Source organism: Pezoporus flaviventris, unplaced genomic scaffold (genome assembly GCF_033815535.1).
Source record: "Pezoporus flaviventris isolate CSIRO_AGI_PZ_B2104156 unplaced genomic scaffold, CSIRO_AGI_Pfla_v1 ptg000015l, whole genome shotgun sequence".
In the NCBI taxonomy this organism is placed as follows: Eukaryota; Metazoa; Chordata; class Aves; order Psittaciformes; family Psittacidae; genus Pezoporus; species Pezoporus flaviventris.
Window position 1 is genome coordinate 17618091 of NW_026892563.1, and position 27008 is coordinate 17645098.

Consider the following 27008-nt stretch of genomic DNA (forward strand, 5'->3'; position numbering starts at 1 on the left):
CAAAGGAGCCAATTAGCAACCACTTATAACATCTGCCTTCTCTGACACAGCACTTTCGTTTATCCAATGACATATGAAACTAATACCTCAGTATTTGATTCTAGTTTCATAACTGCATGATAATTTTTCATACATATTTCAAGGAAAAAATTATGCTCGCTACCATTTTTCATTATGAAACATTTGTTTCATTTTAATGATAGACTGTCAAAACTTGGCCTTGGGAATCAGCAACCTTTTGCCCCCCTGCAACCCGAACTAAATCCAAACAAATGATAGAAAACTATGTCAAGTCTTTTGCATGGCTTATGGAAGAAAATATGTCCATCCTACATGTTGACGGACAAGAATCCTCTTTCCTTAGTTTACTCACACACCCAAAATGGTTCAAGACTGAAACAGTGACAAGGAATGAACTTTTTGTTCTCAGTCTTCTGCCTGCCTTTATACTTTGCATTAGACTGACAGGACTGTTTGACATCACCCGTGGTGAAGCTGTAACAAATAGCTTTAAAAATATAATCATCTATCACTCTTAAGTCCTTTCATAAACCTTAAAATAGATAGCTATACAGGACAAGAATCTACATCTTCATTTGAGTGGCTTTCTTCCACTTCACTTTAGGAAAAATGAAAGGTTCTGAAAGAGAGAGACCTCACCTGCTAAGCCCACAGATCATCCTGAACCTTTAAAAACTTCTTTACTACAATTAGTGTCAAGAAATAGGACTGATAATTTGAATGCTCTAAGACCTAATGTCACAGATGGCTTTTTAGCACTCAACAGTTCAGACCTGAAGAGCCACCACTATAAATACACAGACCAAGTGTGTGGTTTTCTCACTTAAAAGAAAAATAAAAAGAGTTTAACCAAGGTGACTAGTAGAACAGATACTAAAAATATCCTTCTAAATGCCCATAATTATTTTTAGAAGTCGTATTGTAAATGACACACATTACAAAAGCAAATTTGTTAATGCAACTGTACTGCTTACCTGAAGGTAATGCTGTTGATTTAGGTAGCTCTGTTGGTGTAGTTTTACTGGTACCAGGGCTCAGAAGTTTTACATAATTAGCAGGGAACCATCCTATCTGCCTTTTTTTCCCTCTTGCCTAGTAAAAAACAACAATTATTTTCAAAGGATTAAGCATATCAATAGATCCTTAGACAAGGTAATTAAGCCAGTATTTTAAATACTTGCAGTCACAATGACTACTTTAGAATAAGAAAAATGCATTTTATAAGGAAAAAGTCAGCTATTTTTGTGGCAATGACTTTAATGATGTGATGCTTCTCTTTATTAAGTAAGCTTTCATAATGTATAAGCAAAAGAAAATAACATATAAACAGAAGTTATTTTCTACTGTTTTGAGTGATTTTTCACTTAAGAGTATTCCTACTTTGTGTGTTTTAGAATGAATACTACAACCCTGATTCTTTTGAAAGATTTTTCCCAATTCTGTTTAAACCAAAATTCTAGAATATTAGGCTAGCTATTGCATTCAGTGGCAGCACTTAAATGCTTTTTCATTATCCAAAAAAAAAGCATTTAATAGATACCTAGTTTGTGACAGTTTAAGTAGAGATTAAGAAATGAAATCATCTCTTTCTTTTTAAAGAAACAGTATCTAAACTTTTGAATAGTCTCTCCTGCCCAAACAACAGACAAGAGTATAAACATATGTCACATTAATCAAGTGCTAGAAGAACAGCAAAACATTATGGCAAGAAAAAAAGGGAAAAGTTTGGATTCAAATACAAAATCCCAAAGCCAGATTCCAATCAAACAAAAATTAAGCTTTGGCAACTACAAATACATATGGATAGACACTGTCCAAATGATCCTAATTAACAGATGTTAAGGTTTTGGAAAGGATGCCAGATGTTCTCATGCCTATCTAATCAGAGAACATCAGTATGAAACATGTGGTGCACACATGTGTTAGTGTGTGTGGTCCATGTCTGTACTGAGGGAGCAGCAGGTTACCATACACCTGGCCTACAGCAGCGCTCTACAGCGTGTAAGGCAGCTGCAATTTGTCACTGTCAGAGACAGGATGTTGGGACAGACAAACCGTAGGTCTGATCCAGTATGAAAAAGCTTGTCAACAAAGCAGGATAGGAATTTGACAGAAACTGCATCTTGTTATTTCACCAGCTGCACTGTTCATTGCAAATAAAATCAGAAGAAAAATCTTTACTGTAAGCAAGGTTATTCTAAAATTTTTTATCAAATCTCTGCTTTTAAAACTATTAAATCTGTCTTACAAATTATTTATTCTCTTTTTTGCATTGTTAGAACAAGGTTGGCATTTTTGTCATGTAGAATTTAGTCTTTAAAAACAAAATATATAATAATTTTAGTGAAACAAGTAATCTAACATATCCTATTCTTTAACAATTTCCTTCCCTCTGTCTTTACTGAAAAAAGAAAGCACTTGATCTGAAGTCTATCTAGATCATTCATTTCAAGATATTCTGGATAACTGCATTAAATCCAGCAATGTAATGCTTAACCCATTTGCCATATTTTACCTTCGCTCTAACATGTAAGACAAGTATCACCAAAATTTACTTGAGCTGAAACTGAACTGTACATACACTTCTAAAAAACCTGCCACTTTAAAATATTTCACTATTTACTATGTTCCAATACAACACTAAAGCTCTCTCCTATCTGATGCTTGCACCACACACCATTCTTTTCACTCTTCTACATTAAATAGAGCTGTTGCTGAGACAGGGCCATTAGACTGGTATTCTATGCTGTCACATTCATTAAGCAACCTAAAAAAGTGGTGGCCATCTTACAAAACCACTACTGTGAAATATGTCTCAATCTCTCAACAAAAGGGATAGCCAAACGGTGGCAGCAATTTAGAAAGCTTCTTAGGAAGACATTCAAGACTGCACACCCAGTATTTCTTTTACTTTCACAGTGCACACGGGTATCGGCTGATCCAAATGCATATGATATGCATGGGCACTGTTGCAAATAGTTGGAAATAGATCCTTACTCTTAACCCAATAGTTCCATACACTCCTGTTGCCTAGCTGGCTTTCCCCGCTACCTGACATGGCAGCTGCTTTTTCGCTTTGGGCTACTGACGCAAGACTGGCAGGATTCAAAAGCAGGCAAAAAAATGCCCTAAAAACCCTTATTTCTAATGTCTGAAGGCCCTTCAAGAAAATGTACAAGGGAGTAGACTGCAGGCTGGATCTGAGTCTGCAATGGATGTCCTTGACTTAAAATGAGGCACATTGGCTGCCTCCTGCTGCCCCCAAAGTTATTTCAAGTTCAAGGGATTGGAATGTATGCATGTTTTTGTGCAGGCATTTTATTTGTAAATGCTTACTTGAAGAACACTTTAAAAGTTATTTATCACTGATGCATTCATCATTTTAAACTATTTAAAAAATGACACATTTTTTTTACATGGAAGTTCATTTCAAAAAAACCAGTAACTAACTTGGAGCTCTCCTTCCCACCAGCCACCTGGATTCTTCTTTCTGATAAGAATCAACTGACCAGGAGCAAGAGTAAGCTGTTCTGGACCTGTTGCTGTGTAAGAGGCAATAACTTGGGCAATTTCTGTTGAAGTAGGAGGAAAAAGAAAAAAGTTAATTTGGACAAACATAAACACAACTATACAACATTAACTCTGCTATTATCACTTGCACAGTATATCCATTCTGCATTTCTTTCAATGAAATTGTTATGTATGTATGTAGTTGAATGAAAATATTTGGCAATTATACAGCAGGTCTGTTCATAGCACTACAGCAATAAAATGGAGGTGCAGCAGCTCTATGGGTATGATATACAAAATATTTTAAATAAAGAAGAATAATGACCATCATTCAGAACTATATGGCTCTTAAAATCAAGTACCATAATACCGCTTTCAAATAAATACGTTTTTGTAGCATCAGTTGGACCAAGCTCTCGAAAAAGAGGAGATACGTATATATGACAATAAAATGGTGAAGCTGAAGTAACAGAGATGCAAACTAATGAAGGACTACAGAAAATTTTTCACCACCAGGTTAGACAAAATCATTAAAGTTTTCAGAATGTAACAAACCGGATTTATTTTGAAGTCTTTACTCTGTGAGCATTAATACGATACTGGTGCCTTATTTGATCACCTACCAGAACAAATCAGATGCAGAGTAACCATGAGCTCACAATTATCTCTCCATTAAATGAGACAATGTAGACAATGCAGCTTACTCCATTTTAAAGTGGTTGTGGAAAGACAGATGATAACTTAGTCACCATGTCTGTGAGGATTAATCCATTTTTGAACCAATTTGAACTGACAGGACCTTGTAAGTGGCTGTAGGCATTTTGATTCCTACTGATAGCTTTTAAGCAAGGTTTAGCATGTTATCAGAACATGTTTAGGGTGATGGAGAACATGTTTAATACTATGATAACTGGGAATGTTTCATAAACAAAACATGGCAGATTTGGGAACATTTTAGCTTTTGAGAAGCTAAACATTTTAGACTGCTACATTTACATAGTCCCTCTCTAGTCATGAATTAAGGGGAATCTGAGAGGAAGTTTTTGACCTTCACTTAGTTGTAAAGGGTCTCAGACACTCAAAGCAAAACAAAAGCAGTGTTGTTACTGCTGAAAACTCTACTTTAGAATCCCAGTATACAGTCATTCATCACATAAGTATTCTCCTTCACAGAATGATCTATGGGCTGGAGTAGGTTTTTTTTTGGTTGGTTGGTTGGTGGCTTTTTGTCTTTTTTTTTTTTTCATTTTTTTAACTTTTTTTTTAAGGGGGGGGAGGGTGAGGAGGGAGGGAGAGAATTTTGGGTTTTTCATGGGGAAAAACAAAACAATGAAAACCCCAAAACTTTCCTGGAAGAGTAAATTCTGCCCCTGGGTTTAAGACAAAGGAGGTTTTTATTTGGCAATGCATCACATAAAATTGGGGACCATCAAACAGCCAGTGTGGGCACTAGGTTCAATTGGTTATGGTCGTGGTTTAAGACTATCCTAGAAAAGCCCACAGCAGAGCTAGTAGCTCAAGATCACAGAAACGTGTCTCAACTGCTTCAGTGCAAAAGCAAACGGCTTAACTTAAAAGCTCAGCAATTATCCCATCACAGACCAAATACACTGCTTGAGATTTTAGATTTTATTTAAAAATCTTGGTAAAATAATAAATATCAGTATCAGTTATTTTCACTTATGATTACTGTATGTTTTCAACCTAGTCTATCCTAAAGAACTGCACTGGAAGGCTAAGCAGAGAAAGGTCAAACCTTCCTTCAGTTTGCCCCTTTATAAAGCAGCAGAAAGCAATGTGACAGAGTGTCAGGCGGACTAGCAGTCAACACAGCAACAGCAGCAAAAGGGACTGAGGCTGAAGGGAGCAAGTACACAGAAGTGGTTTCCAGCTTTCTCATGGGCAGCCGTACAGAGGAAGTAATGCAGTGCTGGTCTATGTCCTACTTGGCCAAACTTCCTGTGGCCAAGAGAAACACCAGAGGCTCAGTAACAACACAACACCCACAGACTGGGAGAGGATGGGGGAAGTCTGCTGGTAAGGCAGAGAAAGGGAGCTATCATTGAAAATGCAGTTGTAGGCAGAGAAAACCACAAAGCCAACTCCTTTGAAACAGAGGGAGGTTTTGTTTCAGGGAAGAAACAACAAAGTGATTTGAAGGCTGCCAGGAAAACGATAAGATAGTTTACTTAAAATTTAGACGACAAGGATGATTAAGAAAATTAAAAATGCTCAGAGAAGCATTCAAGATGTAAACAAACAACATAAGGAGGAAGCAGAGAGATGACAAACAATCTGAGGTCACTGCAAATGACACGCAGAATTAACTATGGCAGAACTTCCCTCATGATAGCTCAAAGAGGGGAGAGGCAGGCACACAGAGGTGGAATTGAACAGGTGATAAAAAGCCAGTGACTGACAGAAAAATACTTTAAACCTGGATCTGGAACTTAACACACAAAGTGTGAAAGCAGGAGATAAAGAATTTCTAAAATATAGTAGGTGATGATAGGAGAATGGAAAGGTTTACACAGAGAAAGCCAGCAGCAGTGGCAGTCTGTCCTACACCAAGGCAAAGCAAGCAAGCTATTTGGCAGGAAATACGGCTATACTGTTAGAAAGTCTGCAAGCTCCCTGTATTCACAGATTTTTTTTTCACAGAATCATACGAATTTGTCCACCCTAGAGGCATTCAGGAAGCAAAGTGAACATAAGCAAACAAATTAACTGTGGGACTTTGTCAAAATGTATATATATGTGTGTATATATATATATATATAAATCAGGCAAAACCCTTTCTCACTACCATAGCAACTGTAATATTCAGTCTATCATACTGAAAGAACAAAAATCTTGTATTGTGCATCTTATAACAAGTAATTTCTTATTTTTATCCACAAAAAGGTGATTTACAAGGCTCCAGGTATGAGATACCCACTTTCACCAAATAGCAGAATAAAGAATTTTTACTGTAGACTATGTGTTTAAAAAGTTACAATATGAACTACAAGTTTAACATTCATTTTACATGTCACAGAGAAGCAGAAAGTCAGAGAAAACAACTCAGCAAAAAAGTTGGGTTTGCTTTTTAAAAACAAAACCGCAACAAAAACAAAAGAGAAAAAGCTTTCCTTCCAGGAAGGCCTTTTTAATTTTGATTTATTCAAGTATTGAATTACTGAGAAGAGATCCAATTCAATCACAGTCCAGGCCAAAAAATGTGGCCTCTACTAAAACAGGTACATTTAGAAAAAAAACACCATAAATGCCTTCTCACAGAGGTGATTGTCACCACACTGCTGCTCAGATTCACAGACAGCAGTTTCTTTGCCCTCGCCCTTCAAACACACACTCTTACCAACTCCCACCCACTCATCCTGCTGTTTCTAGAAAAAACAGGAATATTTCAACTCGTTCACCAGCACTTCACCGTACTTGCAGCTCATTTATAGTAAAAACATCCATGAATCTGCTTGCTGAAAAATAGGCAGGATTGTTCTGAACACAGCTTTTGTCAACATCCCCCCAGTCTCCACTGATTTGAATCCAGAAGACTGGTAATTATAAGGCTGGTACTCTGAGCTGAAGTCTTGCTATCCACCATTCTCTTACATCAAAAAAAACAGCCATCCCTATCACCATCTTCTCACTATTCGTACCAGGTATCACTTTCAGAGTTCCCAGATCTCTCTTCTTGTCTGCTTCTTCTGAGCTTTGTATCTATTAGGATAACTATTTTTTATCATGTAAGTGAAAGTTAGAGAGGGGAGGAGTTGTTTACTTCCAAGCCCTTCTTTCCACAGATGGATCAGTAAGATTTAGACAAGAGCAGCTCATTGCTCATATGTCAAAGTAAAAGCAGCCAAATTAATCTGGGGCTGCGTTCCCGTCCTCCTCTTACATAGTCAACCAGTTCAGGCAGATAAAGCAAAACTTCCTCACTACAAAACAAAATATGCAGTGTGTATGTGGAAAAAGGCAAGACTTTGTAGATACACCCTTGAACCACCTCACTGCAACTGAACAAGGCTCAGAGGAAAGGACAAAGAAGCATGAAGCACTCCCTCTCTAGTTTGATTCAGCTCAATGCACAAGTCATCATTGTGGTACGAAAGCAAACAAATACACTGAGGGGAATAAAAAAAGAGGTGTCTTCTGGAAAGCTTACAGGTGTCTGCCAGTGACACAGAATGCCCTTTTTTAACAATCTTTGGAAATACAATGGTTGGCTGGAGGGACAGCCCTCACCACTCCAAGAGCCAGGGACTTCTTTCTAGCCAAGAGTAATCTGCAACATGATCGTCTGCAGTATGACCAGGCTTGACAGGCAGTAAGCTACACAGCATGGATACAAAGTACGTGCTCCTGAAAATGAGAAGCAGGCACAAGAGTTCACAGCACCTACGTGTACCATATTGTGAAGTGTTCTGGGCAAAAATGCTGTAAAACCACAGGATAAGAATGCATGTTTCGATTTTCAGAGGTAAACTTGGGCTTTTTCTAAGCTTCCACTGTTCTGTATCATCAAGTTTTCATTCATTTTTGAGCAAGGAGAATTTTATTCTCTAGCTACATGCTATCTAGTGATAGATAGAATTGATTGACAGGCTATCCAACAGTTTTCAGCAGTGCAGATTTATACAAAATGACCAAGAGCAAACAAACATAATTTATTTTCATGGAAAAGATTCTGTTGCCTTTGAACTTGAGTACTTAAGAACAAATATAAGGTGCTGTCACAACATATGACTCACCAGGTTTCTTCCCTAAACTTCCTGTTTTTCCAGCTGTTCCAGGAGCCTTGAAATAGAAAGTAAAATGTAAGTTTAGCACTCATATTTATTTCTCCAGTATATGAAAACTATTTACAATGCTTCAGTTTAACACACTAAACAAGCATGTAAAAACTCTCATAGTCAGATTCTGTTCTTACAGAAACCCTTAATATTTTAGATAGCAATTTATATCTAGGAATAGATACCAAGCAGTGTATGTAAGCCCTAAGTATGTAAGATCATCTATATAAATGTGTAGACTTCTTTCCTGAATTTTAATTCCTCTCATGGACTGCAAGTACCAATATAATTCCAAATTTTATAGCATCTGAATTATAAATCTGCATATCTACAGAATATGAATTCTGTCAAGTTCTATTAAGATAACAATAGTAGTTTTCAACTCTACAAATAGTCAGATTGTAAATATGCTTAAAAAACTAATTGGATATAATTATTTCAATACTCTCCATATTACATATTACAAAAATTCTCATATGGCACATTAGCACTGTCAGTGTCATCACTGCATCTTTTGGACAAGTCATCTGAACTTTGTAGGTCGTGTGTGCTTGCAGTAGTAAAATCCCCCCCACCATTTCTGTGCTCAAGTGAGAGCAAAAATTGCTATTTATCCGTAGCTATTTCCTCAGAACCTAAATGGGGTGACTTAAGGGATGAACATCATTATCATCAAGGCCAAGAGATTTGCAAGAAAAGCCTTTGAACAGCTTTCCCTCGAGGCAACTGGTTATTTGGGAAGAGTTCTATTTATTTATTTTAATGCATTCACAGGTCTACTTACATACACACAATTTGAGTATTCAGAACAGCTCGTGGTCTCAAATTTGTCCCTTGCATGCTTCCCTTCCTCAGTCATCATCAACCCTCAGCCACCACCCCTGTCTAGGACAGCTTTCCCCTGCCCCAAAGTAATTACCTCAGTTTCTTCCCAGACATTGCTAGTCTTATCTGCTGCAATAAAAAGGTCTGACATGGAAAACAGCAACATAACAAATCTAAACTGTACTTTGGCCAGGAATGACGAATAACCATAAATACCCCCTTGCCTTCAAGCAAGGCTCACAACACTTCCACTTCCCCTGAAATTCTCATTTAGGATGTCCCTTACAATCTGGGAGCCTACATCAAATGACCTGAAAGTTTTCACAGAATCCTAAATCCTATTTGGAAAGGAACAGCTTTATCCTCAGTATTCTCCATATTAACTTGATGCTTTGAAAACTTGGGGATTCTGGCAGAAACTAATGTAAGGAGTAACTAAGACTAGTTAACTGATGACTAGTTAACTGATGACTAGATGACTAGTAACTAAGACTAGTTAAATGATGGAGAAAACAGGGCCATTTTAAAAACAGGTATTGGTTTTTTAATGGCTCAATAAATTAAATTATTAGATAAATCTTCAATCTGTCTCGAAGATTACATAGCTGCTCAGAGACATCCACATTTTTAACATCTTGCAGAAAACCTACTGCAGCAAAACTATTGCAGAAGTTTGATCTTTCAGAGTGAACCATAACACCTCACAAGGCTGAATTAGTGAAGCCAACCCCATCTAGTAAGAGCAGAAAACCCAGCAGAGTTGGCGTTGCCTACCTCAGAAGCTATAACTGATGTTGAAAGCTGAGAGTGGGGATGGGAAGAATTTATTTAATTATTTATTTATTTTTAATTTGGCACCAAAGCACCTTACATACATCTAGCATATCACACTTTCTGACATTTCACGTCTTAGATTTTGGGAAGGGTTGTGGAAATGCAATGTTTTTAAGTTCAACAATATCTGGATACTGCTGCCTTGGTGCTGCATTCTTGTAATTGTAAAAGACTCATTCTGGTTACTTTTTACAAAGCCAATAAATCTTCTCTTCCCTATGTTTGTTTCTTTCTCTTCAGTTTTCCACATTTCCCTACAACCCCTGTAACCTATATTAACAAAAAAAAAAAAGTGACAGGAAAGCATCATGGAGAGATCAGGTACAAAGACTAAGTTTAGCTCTGGGGACAAAGAGAAGATGATTCAGACAAAACAACTGTATGGAACCAAAGGTGGCAAGTAGCAATGATATGGTAGTATGTGGAAGTAATTATGCTTTGGAAAATGTTTCTGGCAGAGAAACACCCTCCCCCCTCCTCAATAAAGAACAAGTGTTTGGACCTTCAGAGACCGCTTCTTCAAAATATCACTTAGTCAACATCCATGTTGCCAGATTAGGAGTGTATAGACAGATGAAACAGCCTGTGACACTATCTTTACAGTTAACTGGTAAACACACAGAGATTATCTTAAGAGAGAAGCTTCAAAAATCACCTTGACCAACTGTGTCTGAATTCTGTTTGAGGACTGTCTGAATCCTTGGTAAAAATGTAGAAGAAATACATAGAGCAGTCCTGCAATACTTCAATAAATAAATAATTCAGAAATAATGCATTTAAGATGGACCCAACTCCTGGCCCACTCAGTAGATGGAGAAGTATTTTCTATTCTTTCGAGAGAAAAACAGCGGAGAAGACATAACGCATTCTATTTCTCTTTTACACACCTGAGACTAACTGCATTTGAGGATATTTTGGGACAAGTGATAATAAAGTCTCTTGAAACAGTAAAGCAGAATTTGCTTTGTTAATTTAATAAGACACAGAAGTACATTTGCCAATTGTGTTGTACAGGAAGACCTTCAGAACCCAGAATAAATACATTCAGACTGTTACTATTTTTAGGATATTTATACAAAGTTTTGTAACTAGAAGCATCTAAACTTTTGTGCTTCCAAGTCCACCATACAAGCTTCGTATCTTATGGCAATTATCACCAGTCTCAAGAAAGGAAGGATATAATAAATACTTGTTACAGATCTTTAGCCATCTACTTCAATCTAATGAAAACTCTGAGAACAGACCATGAACCAGTGTTGTCATTTATTTAACGAACAAAGACTTTCATTCTGTTGATAAGATAAAACTTTAAGGAACAGGAAATAGTTTCATTTAGCAGCTTGAGGTAAATGGGTAGCCTGGGACTAGGTACACAAGAACAGATTAAAAAAAAAAATTCTTCTGATGTATAAACCATTGATATTTTGAGGCTTACAACCATCTCTCCAAACTCTGTGCTTGTTGTCTAAAGATCAGCACTGCCTTACTTTTTATTTGGGCCTAAGTCAATAGTGCAGAACACATTAAATTAATTTACTCTTTTAGTAACATTTTCCACAATCAGCCAGCTGTCCAAGCACAGCAGCACATCTGAAAGTTAACAGACAGCCACTATTGTGAAATCCTTTGTAAAAACTGGCTCTGTGAACAAGCTGAATAGCAAAACACTGTACGTGTAATGGCAATTATCCATTTGGAAGAAGAAATATGTCCTGCAGGGCATATGAATCATTTTATGAAAATAAGCATCCCAGATATCGAGATCTCATGAGCTCTGTGCCTTTTCCTCCCTCATCAAGATTTTATCTGAAGATGCAATTTTCACCAGCAAAAAGGGCACTTGGAGCATTTTTTGATGAACTGCAGTAGCTTTTTCAACCCCAGACAAGTTGAGATCAGAGAAACACCAAATTGACCTCTCTAATAAAAACAGTTTTCAGTACTAAATATCTATTTCTGAGCTCTCTCAGAAAAAGGAAGATTTGCAACCGTGTGTGCCTGTCTCTTACAAAAAAGGACAAGTAGCCAGTTCTTAAAGGCACACAAAAGACAGCTCTGCACATCTGAATATAAATTCCCAAGTGTTGAGACTAAATTCTGATGGAAATATCTTAAGAGAAAACAAAAGCAGTTTCTTCACAAAAGTTCAAAGGAGACTTAACTAACAAGAATGTAGGTGAGGTTAAGTAACTAATTAGCAACTATTACTATCTACCTACAAACCAGTACTCACAAGGGTTTAAGGAGGCTAACAGTGCAAGTTTTCACTCTTCAAGTACAATACAAACTTACAGGTAATATAAAGAGACTTAGGGCTCAGTTTCATGATCACAAGATATTCTACAGGCTAGGCAATCAACTGTACACTTTCTCCTCAACTGCCATGGGACAACCCACCATCTTTTTGCTGTATGTCAGGGCTGAACTATAATCCACATCCTTGACTGCAAAAGGAGTGCTTTTCTTAACCAGGTAAATTTCTTGATACAGACCCACAAATGCCTCTACTGCCACAACTGATGTCACACCACTCAGAGGAGAACCAAGCTGCTAGAACTGGGGATAGAGAGTTCAGAATCTCTTGTCTGGACTCTCACTGGGCAACGCTGTCAGGGTAAACCTATATCCTGCCTAAACGCCACAATTTACAACTGTACAAAATTTACTCTGATTGTCAAAAAGACAAGCTAGCCCTCTGTGATGGAATCCATAGTGATACAGCTACATTGCTTCAACTAAACAAACCATTAAGTGCTCCTCTTCTAGTCTGGGACTTGATCTGACTTTATCTCCTGGTCCATAGTCACTAGATCTGATGCAACCAACAGGTAGGATTGAGCACAGGCATATCTGAACCCACCTACTAAATGTAAGATATGATGTTTTGCTTCTAAAATGAAGTACTTAACACAAAAGCCAGCTAAGAATGCAGCTCAAAATCAGGTCAAGCTAATACAAGCCAATGCTGTGGCAATCTTGCCTCCTTCACTACTCTCCTTCCATACTAATTCTGCTACTGATATTTTTGTAACATATTAGAAATATGTATTACTTCTACTAGACTAGTTTTCTACTCTGTGTAGTGTCCTGAACTGGCTTATTAATAGGTCAGATGAAAGACAGCAGCAGCAAAAGTGTGGCAGGTAGGTCTCTACCTGTGCTCACTTAGAATGGGTTGCATATGATCATTTTGTGTCAGAAATAGTGATGCCAGCAGAACTAGGGAAGTGATCATTCCCCTGTACTCAGCAGTGGTGAAGCTGCACCTAGAATACTGTATTCCATTCTGGGTCCCTCACTACAAGATAGACATTGAGGTGCTGAAGCGGGTCCAGAGAAGAGCAACAACACTGGTGAATGGTCTGGAGAAGAACTCTGATGAGGAATGGCTGTGGGAACTGGAGCTGTTTAGTCTGGAGGAAAGGAGGCTCAGGGGAGATCTTCTTGCTCTACAACTACCTGTAAGGAGGTTGTAATGAGGTGGGTGTCAGTCTTTTTCCAAGTAACAAACAGTAGGACAAGAGGAAATAGCTTCCAGTTACACGAGAGAAGGTTTAGATTAGACATTAGGAAAAATTTCTCCACTGAAAGAGTTGTCAAACTCTGAAACAGGCTTCCCAGGGAACTGAATGAGTCACCATCCCTTGAGGTATTTAAAAGATGTGCAGATGAGGTGCTTAGACATGGTTTAGTGGTAGACTTGGCAATGGTAGGTTTGCAGTTAGACTGGATTATCTTAAAGGTCTTTTCCAATCTAAATGATTCTACGATTCTATTCTATTAAACTACAGTCTTAATGTACCCAGGAAAGTGTACCTCAAACAGAAGGGAATAACTAATCAAAACTGGGACAGAACTTCTCCAGTATTAAAATGATTAGTTCTAGAGACTGAAGAAAGCTGTTACATGATGTAAAATACATATGAGAAAGGTTTCTAAAATGTTTCTGACAGAAATATCACAATACTGTTCCTCCCAAGGACTGCAATACTAAATACTACTACCTGAAAATTGGTTTTAATCCTGCCTCAGTTATTGAAATTTCTCTACTATCTAGAAATTTATTATATAAAGCCCTTCTTCAGGTACATACTTCAATGCAGGTTTTATTCTTTGGCTTTTCCACCAACAGAAATAATTTTAAGGAGTGACTTTGATCAAACTTTATATTGCAAGTCATTGAGTTGCATCACCTACACACAGAATTCAAGACTTGTGGAAAAAGCCTTATCAACTAGATTCCTAAAAATCCAGTAATTTTTACTTATATATTTACTTTTAAAACCACTATTACTCTTACAGACATAAACAAGAACTCCTTCTTGGCAAGAGATTAGTATTGTATTCAACTATGATTCTAAGCTACTGCGCATTAGTAGTTGAGTTATCCTCTCAAACAGATGAGGAATATAAACGAGAAAACATCTTTCTTTAGAATGCCTAAAGAGAGGGGAAAACCAAAATGTAATAGGGACATGTTCTGTTGGATTACTCCAGCATAAAAATCAGATGAAACAGAACCTCTATTATCCAGCCAAGAACTTTCAAATAAATATAGTCATTATCTAAGTTTTGTTGTAAAATTTATTTCCCTTGATTGCAAGAAAATACGGAGGGGGAGGGAAATATAATAGACTGAAAGATTACTCTATCTTTTTTCAAAAATAACGGCAGTAAGATACTACTTAGTCTTTAAAAACTTGCCCCAGGAACAAGGTAGTCATAGTTATTCTGATTTGACTCTGCAAAACTGCTAAGTTAACTATTAACATATGCAAGATTAATTTTAATATATGATCCAAAATTATTTATGACATTATGTTCTAAAGTACAACTATTATTGTTTTCCATTTTCAATCTCACATTCAGTAAAACTTTAAATATTTGTACACCTCCCTTATAGAAGAATAATGGATATAAGATCCACTGACTTGCAACTATCACTCTAACCAAATAAAACAGACCTCCCCAGCTCAAGTTTATAACATTTCAATACGTCTCTACCTCAGAATCTTTGAGTCTCACATAGTTAGATGGGAAAACTCCTGATTTATCACCCAGTGTTCCTGTCCACCAGTCACCATCTTTCTTTGTAACAAGAATCATATCACCTTGTTGAAAAGTTAGGTCTCCTTGTTCAGAACTCTCATAAGTATACATAGCAATATATTCTGTAAGAGAGAAAGAGAGAACATGGGAAAACACTTGATAAAACTACTCAATTGTCGTTTGCAAAACCTAACTAATATAATGTAGTCTATCCACAGGCTAGACAGAAATCTATTAATTACGATTCATATAAACCTCAATATTTAATGCATACAACGATATCCATCAGAACTAAATGCAATCTATCAAACTGCTTCTGGTTTATTTGCAGTTTTGTTTTGGTTTTTTAAATAATTTACTAGTAAATTAAAATGTACATAAATTATAAATCGTACAGAAGCTACTCTGAAAACATATTTCCCAATGGTCTCTGTTTTGTGCTGATGGCTGGACTGTTCAGTCTTGGGGATGGAAAGCCTCAGTATCCAAATATCTGTACAGTCTTCATTCTACATATGCTGTTTGGCTCTCATATACAATGAAGTCTTTCATTACTTGAAGCTTCGCATGAAGGGTACACATCTCAATGCATCTTACGCAACAGATGGCTGGGAAATGTTAAGACAAAGCCTGTATGTGTTCTGTTTTGTTAAAACACAGTCAACTACTTAGTATTCAAGTGCAAAAACACTAAAGCAGACTGATATTGAGAAATGCAATGCATAATTCCATCACAGAACTACATTAAAAAAAATTACATAAATGATTACAAATAAGAACTTCATAAAATTCAGTAACATTTTCTATACAACTTCATACATTCTTATTTAACTGAGCATTATCACATTTTATATGGGCACAAAACAGATTTCCGAAGATTATATCCCTCTGCTTCTAGGACCAGCTCTGGACCTAAGAGCAATTCACAGTATTTCAGTAACGCTTTCATGCATATGTAACAAAACCATGCAAGCATCCACTGAAGTTGACAATTGTCCTGTTTGCTGGAACACTAAATCTGACCAAAAGGCTTAGCTCAGGGAAGTTCAGTGAGAATTCAAGCCACAATTACTATCCTCAATGAAGCAGTTTGTCTAACAACTAGAGCTTAAGAACACCCACATCTGTATGCACATACACACCAACACACACATTAAACATCATAATGTATGCTATACAATGGAAATTTTCTTAAATCCTTTAAATGTAATAGAAGATGATAAATCCATGATTTGCCATTTCTTAAAAATACAGCTTTTTTGAAGTGCTTTATTAAAAAGTTGTGATCCTTTTTATATAGTTAGGATAATATTATAATAATATTATAGTTAGGATAGTATTATAATAATTTGTATATATAATATTATAGTTAGGATAGTATTATAATAATATTGAGCAAGACTAGTTGTATTTTGCAATTATCTCATTTTTCTTGTTATATGGATCTTTACAATTACCTCCTTTTAATTTCTGTAGTGCTCATGCCATTGGCAAATTAAATATACTGGTAACCAATGAGACTCTCACTTAAAACTGCCTTTAGAATTGTAATTAAAAAAAAAAATAATAATAAATCAGGTGTGCTGTAGGGGTTACATACTAATGTTCATTTGTAACCTATGTAACCTATATTTAGATTCATTGACTTACTCTGACTGTGATTTAATCTAGCTGACTGCACTGAAATGGATTAAGAGTGCCCACACAGTCTGTTAACACAGCTCATGTAGAGACACTAACCTCCAGCTGAAGGGTAGTAACAGCCAGGAATGTGAGTTTTAAAACCCTCCAGAGGCCTGACAATTATCTGTCTATGCCCCAGGCTCCATCTTTAAAAATGAGATGTAGCCTTGACTGTAAGCATCACAACATTCTGTAACTGATTGTAATTTCTTCAATTAAGAGCTGAAATGAAACATTGGAAATGAGCATTGCATGAAAACGAGACATTAATAATTCCTGACATCATGAAGTACATGTACAGTTTTGCTTATTTGGTGCACTGAGAAAAAAACATTCCAGATTGTGAATTGTTACCAAAATATTTGTACAAGAAACAGTACAAACTATGGAAGATATTTTAATAGCGTGTGAAATTATCATTCACTATACACAAGTTACATAAATTCTTACTATAATAATTTTAAATCATTCTAAATGTAAATTGATTTGCACTTCAATTTTACAGGCCTGATCTTAAAACACTTAAAACACTTAGAATTCTAAGCCTGTTTCTGGTAATAAGCTGACTTATTCTACTTAACTACATAGTAAAGTACTAATAATCCCATTCAGTTTGAAATGCTTACCTTCACCTGACATGGTTGCTTTTGTTGCTGGTGATGCTACTCTTTTCAGACTAGCAGGACTTTCTGAGGAACCAGAATCCATGCTTTAGAAGAAAATAATGATTATTTAAGAAATTAAATCTCTTCAGAAAATTTATTATTATATTTAAAAACAAAAAAAATCACCCACAAAACCAAACAAAAACCAAACCCCCCCCCCCAAAAAACAAACCAAAACAAACAAAAAAACCCACAAAAAAATACACCCCCCCCAAAAAAAAACCAAAACCAAAAAAATCCACCATATGCATCCATAAGTAATTCCCTACAATTTTAAAGAAGAGACAGTAAATGTGCAAAGTAAATGTACAATGGCCAGGCATGGTTACATTTAGGTTACTGCCTTTAATATACAAGTTTCCACACCTCCTTTTCTTCCTCAAGAAAAAAAAGAATCTAAAATCATTCTCATTTGTATTACTAATGCTAATGTTGCCTTCACAAAGAACCAGATTTTGATTGTTTCATCCTCCAAGAGTGATGATAAGCGGTTAAGTTTTGAAGTATATCTTTTTATTTTGGGGGCAAGATAAACTACAAGTTACATAGCTGTAATTCATAAAATCCAATCCACTATTTTTTTGGTTGCAAGTCAAATAGAATTAAGACCTTATATGTTTTGTTAGTTATGCATGGCCCAAGAAGAACTGTGGTCAATTTTCTTATTCCTCCCACAAAAAATTCCAGGGTTGGGAGTCAAAACCACACAAAAGAGAGTCACATAAAAAAGGCATTTTTACAAAGTAGATGCTAAACTTTAAGATTCAAGCATGCGACTCTTCATATTTATCTTTTACAGTATAGAACTATGGTGAAAGTAAGTAAAATACCTTGTTGACTTCCTAATGGGCCCTGAAATAAGCTTCACATATGATTTAGGAAACCACCCCTTTTGTCCTTGAACCTCTCCGAACCACCACATATCTTGCTGCTCCAAAACTGTGATGATATCATTCTTGTTGAAATTAAGGTGGTTGTCTTTTTTTGCTCTCCAAGGATACAAAGCCTGTGCTTGAAGCCCCTCCACTTTCTCACCCTAATGCAAATAAAAAAAAAAAAGAGGAAAAAAAGAGAGAGAGAAGTCAGATGTGCACCACCTTTCACAAAGAAAGCTGCTTAAGGAATTATATTCTTATGCTACTTATATAGCAACAAAATACCCACATACTCATCAACTGCGTAAAGCAAAATCAGTCAAACTTACAAAGTAATACCTGAAACATTTACAGTCCTCCTACATTTCTATTTGTTAACAAATAATCAATACAGTGCAAGATTACCAGAGGTTTTGCTTAACAAATCAAGTTTTACAGTTAAAGTATACATGTAATAAACCTTCATGAAGCTATTTTGGCAAGACTTAAGGTAAACTTTAAGGAAAATTATGCTTTGCAGCAAGTTATTCATTGTACATTCCAACTCTTTTGGCTCTAAGATACTGAGATATTTAGCATTTTTCAGAACACATTAGCTTACAAGAATAGTATGTTGTTAAATTGAGGAAAAGAAAATGCCTTAGCAGATGGACAGAATTCATCTGATGTGAAGCTTTGCCATTGCTATTTCACTTAACTACATAATCCACTTTGGAGTGAAGGTTATTATCAGGTGACTCAGGAAAGCCCCAGGGAAGCGATCCAAAACTGGCATTCTGCCAAAACATTAAGGCTGGATCACCAGTCTAAAAAAGTTAGCACAAAATAGCAGAACAAAAACTGCTTCATGTTAAATTGTCCGTGGATGTTGCAAATGGATTTCCGCTACCTGTTCATCACTCCAAAATGGAACTGCTTACCTATCTCAGGTGACTGTTACAATGCATGGTCACAGCGTTCATAATTTGCTTCCCAAATATTTGTGCTGGATCAGAACAGTTTCAATCAGTATAGGCACTCACCTGACCCAAGACAGGAGAGGGAGATGATCCTGTAACAGTGGCAGGAGTGAAGGCTGATCGCTGCCGCATCTGCCCTGCACTGGGAACGGTCAAAGATGGCTGAGCTGCCCAGGCATCCCAGTTATCAGTCTCTGGTTTCTCACTAGTGCTTGATGGCCAGCTGAAGAGAATAACACAATTCCTATCATTTTCAACTGAATAAAAACATTCATGCAGGAAGATTGTGCAGGAAAAATATTTATACGTTCCAGGTTAATTTATTTTAACTGAATACTTCATAACTCTCAGGTGGAAGTAGTGCAAACATAGGCTAACAATTAAGTTTATCTTAAAAAGGCAATCTCTAAATAGAGTTGCTTGTCCTTGCTACTTAAGGTCAGCTGTTCCTGTAATTTACTTTCATTTCTTAGCTGTGCCCAGATACAACAGAAGTAGTGCAGTCTATATTATACACATTTGAAAGGACTAATTTAAAAAAATAATTATTCTCTTCAAAACTGGTTTGAAATCTTCACACCTGCATGCCACTGACCTCTTACATCCCTTTCCCTTATATATAATTGCTGCTTCTCATTCAAATCCTTACCTTTTTTTCTTAAAATTATTTCCTACTGACTTCTTTCAACTCTTTAGTTTTACGCAACCTCTTAATCTTTTTTATATCTTGTCCTTTAAAATGCCTACTAAATTTCATAACCCACATCTCTACCTCCAGATACCCACTTAAATGAACAAAATCCCCTGAACTGTGGGAGTGTAAACAAAACACCTGTCTTAAACAATGCACTTATCTTAAACACACAAATTGCCCTTGCATGTTGCTTGTGGTATTAGTTGGAGTAATCAATTGTTGTCCACCTAAACTGTAAGTGTCCAAAGGCCACAGCCATCCCTAACCCTTATATTATGTCAAGGACAGTACTATTAGTATAAATGTTCTGGGATTCACTTTGTGTTGAAACTGAGTATTAATTTTTATGAAAAGCCTGAAAGTATACATTATCCACCTAGGGTAGAAATAGCTTTGTCAAAAGTATGATTTATTGAAACAAAAAAATCCAGTATGTGCCAGATATCTCCAGGAAGCTCAAGATTTAGTCTTATTCTCCCTCCTCAGGAAAATGACTGTAGTAAACCAGAAGAAGTTTAAATAACTGGAAAAGCTACTGTGACCTAGTTGATGAAAATTTTGAAAAAGAATGTATCATGTTCTTCATGGTGTTGGTTGATGAGAAAATGAACATGAGCCGGTTTCAGTGCGCACTCGCAGCCCAGAAAGCCAACTGTATCCTGGGCTGCATCAAAAGGAGCGTGACCAGCAGGTCCAAGGAGGTGATTCTGCCCCTCTAACTCTGCTCTCATGAGACCTCACTCGGAGTATTGTGTGCAGTTCTGGTGTCCTCAACATCAAAAGGACATGGAACTGTTGGAGCAAGTCCAGAAGAGGACCACGAGGATGATCAGGGGACTGGAGCACCTCCCGTATGAAGACAGGCTGAGAAAGTTGGGGCTGTTCAGCCTGGAGAAGAGAAGGCTGCGTGGAGACCTCATAGCAGCTTCCAGTATCTGAAGGGGGCCTATAAGGATGATGGGGAGGGACTCTTCATTAGGGACTATAGTGATAGGACAAGAGGTAACAGGTTAAAACTTAAACAGGGGAAGTTCAGTGTAGATAAAAGGAGGAAGTTCTTTACTGTGAGGGTAGTGAGGCACTGGAATGGGTTGCCCAAAGAAGTTGTGAATGCTCCATCCCTGGTGGTGTTCAAGGCCAGGTTGGACAGAGCCTTGGGTGACATGGTTTAGTGGGAGGTGTCCCTACCAGTGGCACGGGGGTTGGAACTGGATGATCTTAAGGTCCCTTCCAACATTAACTATTCTATGATTCTATGTACTGTAATATTGCACAAATATATTTAGAAATTTAATTTATAAATATGTGTTACATGATCAAAGGATACGACTATTACTTACCCTGCCCCATTTACATAGGTGTTGATAATACCATACACAGCATTAAGTTAACAAGATATCTAGGGAAAAGCACATGCTCTCCTTGTATCAGTCTTACTAATGTTGCGATAAGGAATTAGTAAGTCATATTTTCATGTTAACTTTGTCATTAACTTATCTTGCATAATCCAAATTGGAAAGCTTCAGTGAGGATTAATGTCAAAGAATTTTAACTAAATTTAAGAGAAGGAAGGTGAGCACCTTGAAATTTCCACCATCCTCATTTCTGATGTGCCCTTCTGCATTGCTCTGGCAAATATGATGGAAACATGGTTAAAGCTCCACAAGGTTGCGATCTTAACTATTTACTATGGAAAAAATATTTTCCTTCAAACAAGCTATTTTTATTTTGCAACCTTGATACTCTGTGTTAAATGTCACCACAGCCAAATCAATTAAAAAGGACTCCAGCACATTAAAGGTGACAATCGCTACCCAAACATACGTTGAACTGAAGTCTGCCCAGTTATTGCTGGTTGTAGTACACTCTGTAGAAGCAGGAGTTCCTATTGACGTAGTGGTTTCATGCACAGAAACTTTAGGTGCAGCAGTTGCATCAACTGCTGGCCTTACAGAAGCTGGAACTTCATTTTCAGGTATTTTCTCTGCATAGTTTGCAGGGAACCATCCAGTTTTCCCCTTCAGTTCTCCACCAAGCCACCCTGGCTCTCCAGTCTGGCTTTCATCCACCTGTAGATGCATTAAGTTAGAAAGTTAAGAAACATCACATACAAATGGAATTTTTCCTTTAAGCAATCCATTTCCTCCACAGCAATTACCTTTCTCTAGTTATAGACACATGACACCTTCATTACAAATGTAAGTTCCACCTAGGTAGAATTTTGTTGTTGTTATTTAATTTATCTTTGGAGAATGTCAACAGCTATTTCTTCTATGGTATCTTAATAGATAAGGGAACATTTTTCAGCACAATACTGCTTTGCAATTTATTTATTCATTTTCTTAATTTTTATTTTCCTGTTTTTCCCCAAGCCAAAAATCAAAAGGATTTCCTTCTGGTGAGGTAAAAATGAGTTTTATTTCAGTCTTGATGCATAAGCCAAGCATAGGTTTTTAAACAGTTGCCTGAAAGTCTTTCACAGTGCAGCAGACTTAGGAGAACTGAGTTCTAGAAAAATCCCTGAAATACTGGTATTTCCAGTTTAACTAACACAAAACATAGTTTTTAACAAGTTTTCCTAGATTCTCTCTTGCAGAAAATACAATGAAAACCACAGCATATTAAAAACAACATCCATTGAACAATTCAAAACAAAGCCACAGATTTACTAATGTATTTGTACAAAACAATTCCATAGTTAAGTTTTCATATGTAAATTCACAGGCCTTTGTTCTTTCCCCTCACTCTGATATCTTTGCCAAGCCACAAATGAAAGAATGAAATGGGGCTAGTTTTGCAGCTATATTTTAATTCCTACTTATTATTATATTCATGTTAAGCTACAATGTTGTAAACACCATACTTTCCTGTTAAGTTTTCTTAAACATTTAATATATTTTTTTCCTCCATGCTCTACTGTCAGACTGTTTATTGTCTTAGTCTGTTATTTCACCAGAAGCAATAAGTTTAAATACTGCGAGCTGCAACTAAACATATTCAGCAAGAATTGCAGAAGAAAAGTAATTCACCATTGCTGTCCTATCCCTGCTGAATTGATAGGGTGGCTAAATACCTTCAAGGCAAGGTCAGCTGCAGAAACTTTTTAGAAGAAAAAAGACAATAATTGTATTCAGTAATAATTTTGGTAAATTAAGTGTTCCAGGTATCTAACCTCTTTGATAGGTCAAAAGAATCTCAGTTTTCAAGCAAACCCATACATGTGAATAGGGTTTGCACCTCTGACATGTAAATAACACCTACTTTGTACAGTAACTTGCTGTACTGCAGATTCCCCAACAGTAGTCAAGTCAGCTGTAAAACCAGGCCAGTAATGAAGTCAGATGACCAACCCTACACAATGGCTGGTTTTGGGCAAGAATTTCTCTCATCAGTTTAGGTGACTAGCAATTGGTATTTCAAAATACATGGGTTTCAAACTACAGAGTAACTCAAGAGTTGACAGTGGCAGATAATACAGTAGTCAGAGATGCTTACATCTGTATTTCTCAATCACCTGACACTACTTCCTAAAAATCCATTATCAGTGTGAGGGATCTGTTGATAATAGAATGCTTCATGAGCTCAGGAATAAGAAATAGTATATTTTTCAGTCAAAGCAGTTTTCAGTATAGTACATTATATGAAAATAGCATATAGTAGTGGCTCAAGCCAGATGCTTCTACAGTTGGAAACACATCTACAAATCCACTCTATTGATTTTAACAAAATATAACCTCATCAGCTGCTTATTTAGAGAAGAAAAAAAAAATAGTGGCAAAAAATAATTATTTTGTGGCAATGATGCAGACTAGTCACTCTAGACCAAAGGTGAGACCATTCTTTTGCCTGGACATGACTGAAACTGAAGCAGAAAATCTTTTGCCTCTGATTGTCCCTGGACTACTCATTTGAGCTGCTGACAGATTGCTTTGCCTTCAGCCAGTTGTTGTCTCTTTGCCTCCTATAGTAATTTGTAACCCACACCCCTCTTCTGGTGCTAAACAATCCATTATTTCTGCTTTTTGTTGGGTCCATCTTCTGTCTCAGTCCTTTTTAACTCAAAGCAAACCCAGAAATAAACGGGCTACATGCATGACCGGTTCAGTGTGGCTTTACTGCAGTGCAGAGCAAAATTTCCACTGCAGCACTGAATAGGATTGTTAAAGCAGCAGTATGAGTGATGAAAGGTCACAGCAGAGGGTGAATCTTGCGAGAGAAGGAGAAATGGATTAACAGCACCTGATAACAAGTTGAACAATGTAAACAGTAATAATAGTCACATAGTTTCTACTGTCATTTAATTGCTGTTAACTTTTTGCAGGTAGAAACTAGAATCACTAACATACAATAAAATCAGGACTGCAAAGCCAAAAATCTGTTATTGTGGTGCTTGAAATTGATGTTTGAAACCGCTGTTTCAGATAGAAATTTTCAGAGAAAACAAAAATCTACAACCCATTTAATGTCTCTTTAGAAGACAGTTTCAAGTTCAAATAATTCATAAAACAGCCTATTAGAATACTCAACTTTATGTTTATTTGATCCAATTAAGTTTTCTATGTACACTCATAAAAAAGGCACTTTGAAGGATCATTTTAACTCTATAAAAACGCTGGTTTCTCAGTCATCCATATAAAGTATAATTTGCATCTGTTTCTGTAGTACAGTACAGGAACTTTGAAGAAATACCTTTGCACCTTTTTAGAATTCAATTTTTCTAATTTCCTAATATGTTTACACCCACTATCCCCAAGTCCCTGTGACAAACCATCCCAATTTATTTGGGATAGGCCAACTTGGAGCAACCTGATCTAGTGGAAGGTGTTCCTGCCTATGGCAGGGGGGTGGAACTACATGAGCTTTAAGTTCCCTTTCAACTCAAACCATACTGCAATTCTATGATTTTTAAAAATATTGGTTTAACCCCAAAACATAACTAACATAGTAAATTATAGTGTATGGGTTTATTTTTTATTTATCAAACCATACTTCGAGCCACAGGTTACAACCACTTAGTTTCAGCAACTGAAAAGAAGCGACAGGAATAACAGCAACACAACTCTTAGTAGAAAAAGCAATAAAACCTCTGTCAACAGAAGGACTGGCTTTGCAGTGGCCTACTCACTTTGAGCTATCTCATGTATCACCAGCAGTACATGCACACTGCAAGAGAAGCCCTGTTTTATGGTAGATACTCACTCTAGCTACAAAGCCAAACTCTAATACTCTCACAAAAAGTATTTAATCAAAGCTAAACTGATTACCATCTTCTGTTTTGTTCAACTATCTACCCATTAAATGTCCAATTTAATTGTATTCCCCTTTCAGGCGTTTGATCTAGATATTCTGAGACTAGTGGAACTCCTGTTAAAATGTTGAATATAAACTCTACAGGCCAGAGGCCATAAGCTGGATCTAACATAACAAAACTGTCTGCATGTCTCTCACAATCAGTAACTAACACAACTGATGAGAAACTATACTTTTGAATTTGGTTTAGACTTTCCATGGAAGCTTCTTTATGAACTTCCCATTTAACTTACATTCCTCTGCTACCAGAGCCACTACAGTTCAGTAATTCAATAATTCACCTATATTTCATTGAATTATGCTTAATTTATTTAAAGAAGGTATATTATATAAAACATAATCAGCAACAAAAGAATCCATTCAACTGGAGCCTAACAGCATCAAATGCCAGGAGGACTTTGTAAGAGAGCTATCCAAAAGAAATTCCACACATTGTGTATATATATATATTCATATACATACTAGAAACTTAACTTCTTGAACAGACAGAGCCCTGAAAAAGGCATGGCTTTTTTGGCTCAGAATACTTGTTCCCAGACAAAAGCTGGGTTAAATTATAATTAGGATTATAATTTATAATTATAATTTAATTATAATTAGGATTATAAATCAATCAAAATTATAAATAAATTGATTATAAATAAATCAATAGTGAAAGAAATTTAAAGTACATAGAAAGGCAAGAAGCAGAGAAAGCAGAAATCCAAGTTGAGAAAATACAAGAATCCTGTAATCAAAAAGCAGAAGAATTAAATTTAAAAAGAAAAAAAAAAAAAACCCACTGTCCACACCCCACGCCTTCCCTAAACAGTTACACAGGACATATCACCACTATAGATAACTAATACATGTACTGGAAAGTCAGGCAGAAGAAAGCCCTCATCAAATTTGCAAATACTTTTCCTTTCAGAATAAGCCCTCATCTCCCTCATTTCCACCAAGACAGGTCTCAAGACTCACACATAGTGTAAAAGTGCATTACACTTGTAAAAACTATTTACAAGCTATACATCTATTAAAGCCACAAGTCATTCTGACATAATGAATTCTGCAGTCCTAGTTACATCCAAGATTTAGGCCTGGTTCCCATGTGCATGGTCAATGGATTTGGGCTTCAGCTGGACTCTCTGCTCATGGCAATTACAGTTTGGATATTATCTTTCGTACAGCTATATGATTACAGGACATGATTGCACAAGCTTGCACATACAAAGCCATTTATAAGTATTACAATGGTGAAGTGCTGAATTTGTTTATGTTAGAACACAGTTATCTTAAGCAATGCTTATTTTGTTGCACACAGTAAACTCCTAAATGTACATGTCATCTTAACTACAGAGTTGCATTTATGTCGTAGATTAGACACACTTTAACATGTAAGCTTGTAAATGATTATTTTCCAAAAAAATGTAATCAACTCAAACCTTTCAGCACCACAAGACACGACAAACACTTAAGGACAGGGAATAACCTAGGAGTCCAAATGCCCATTATCAAAAGTAACTTCTGGCTCATTGCACTTAAATTACTTTTGACAATGTGAGCTAGTTGGTTAATTTTACCCTAGGTAAATTCAAAAACAAGTAAACTACATGGCAACAAAAATCTGTGTTTATGAAAATGAATATATTGCATAGACTTCCTAACAGTCATTTAGCACACTTACCCATTCCCTTTTAACCTCCATCAGGAAAGCAATGATTAAAGCAAGGCAGAATTATAACACATTTCACAAAAGGGTCTTAAATTAACTTTTCTAAGAGTAGCCCATTTAAGCAATAACTACA

At 36.5% G+C, this 27008-nt stretch overlaps 1 protein-coding gene across 10 annotated transcripts in view; it reads right to left on the reverse strand.

The window, feature by feature from the left end:
* ITSN1 (intersectin 1) overlaps positions 1-27008 on the reverse strand; it is a 136418-nt gene that overhangs the window by 27006 nt on the left and 82404 nt on the right. For 7 of the 10 annotated variants that reach the window (XM_061453654.1, XM_061453645.1, XM_061453650.1 and 4 more), the window contains 9 exons: positions 26888-26902; positions 21736-21980; positions 19281-19440; positions 18214-18419; positions 17345-17427; positions 14991-15157; positions 8286-8331; positions 3472-3593; positions 996-1113 (listed from right to left, as the gene is read on the reverse strand). In XM_061453654.1, coding sequence (XP_061309638.1) covers positions 996-1113; positions 3472-3593; positions 8286-8331; positions 14991-15157; positions 17345-17427; positions 18214-18419; positions 19281-19440; positions 21736-21980; positions 26888-26902 — 1162 coding nt within the window. The remainder of the gene's footprint in view (positions 1-995; positions 1114-3471; positions 3594-8285; positions 8332-14990; positions 15158-17344; positions 17428-18213; positions 18420-19280; positions 19441-21735; positions 21981-26887; positions 26903-27008) is intronic. The other 3 variants (XM_061453647.1, XM_061453651.1, XM_061453653.1) reach the window with 1 other exon arrangement.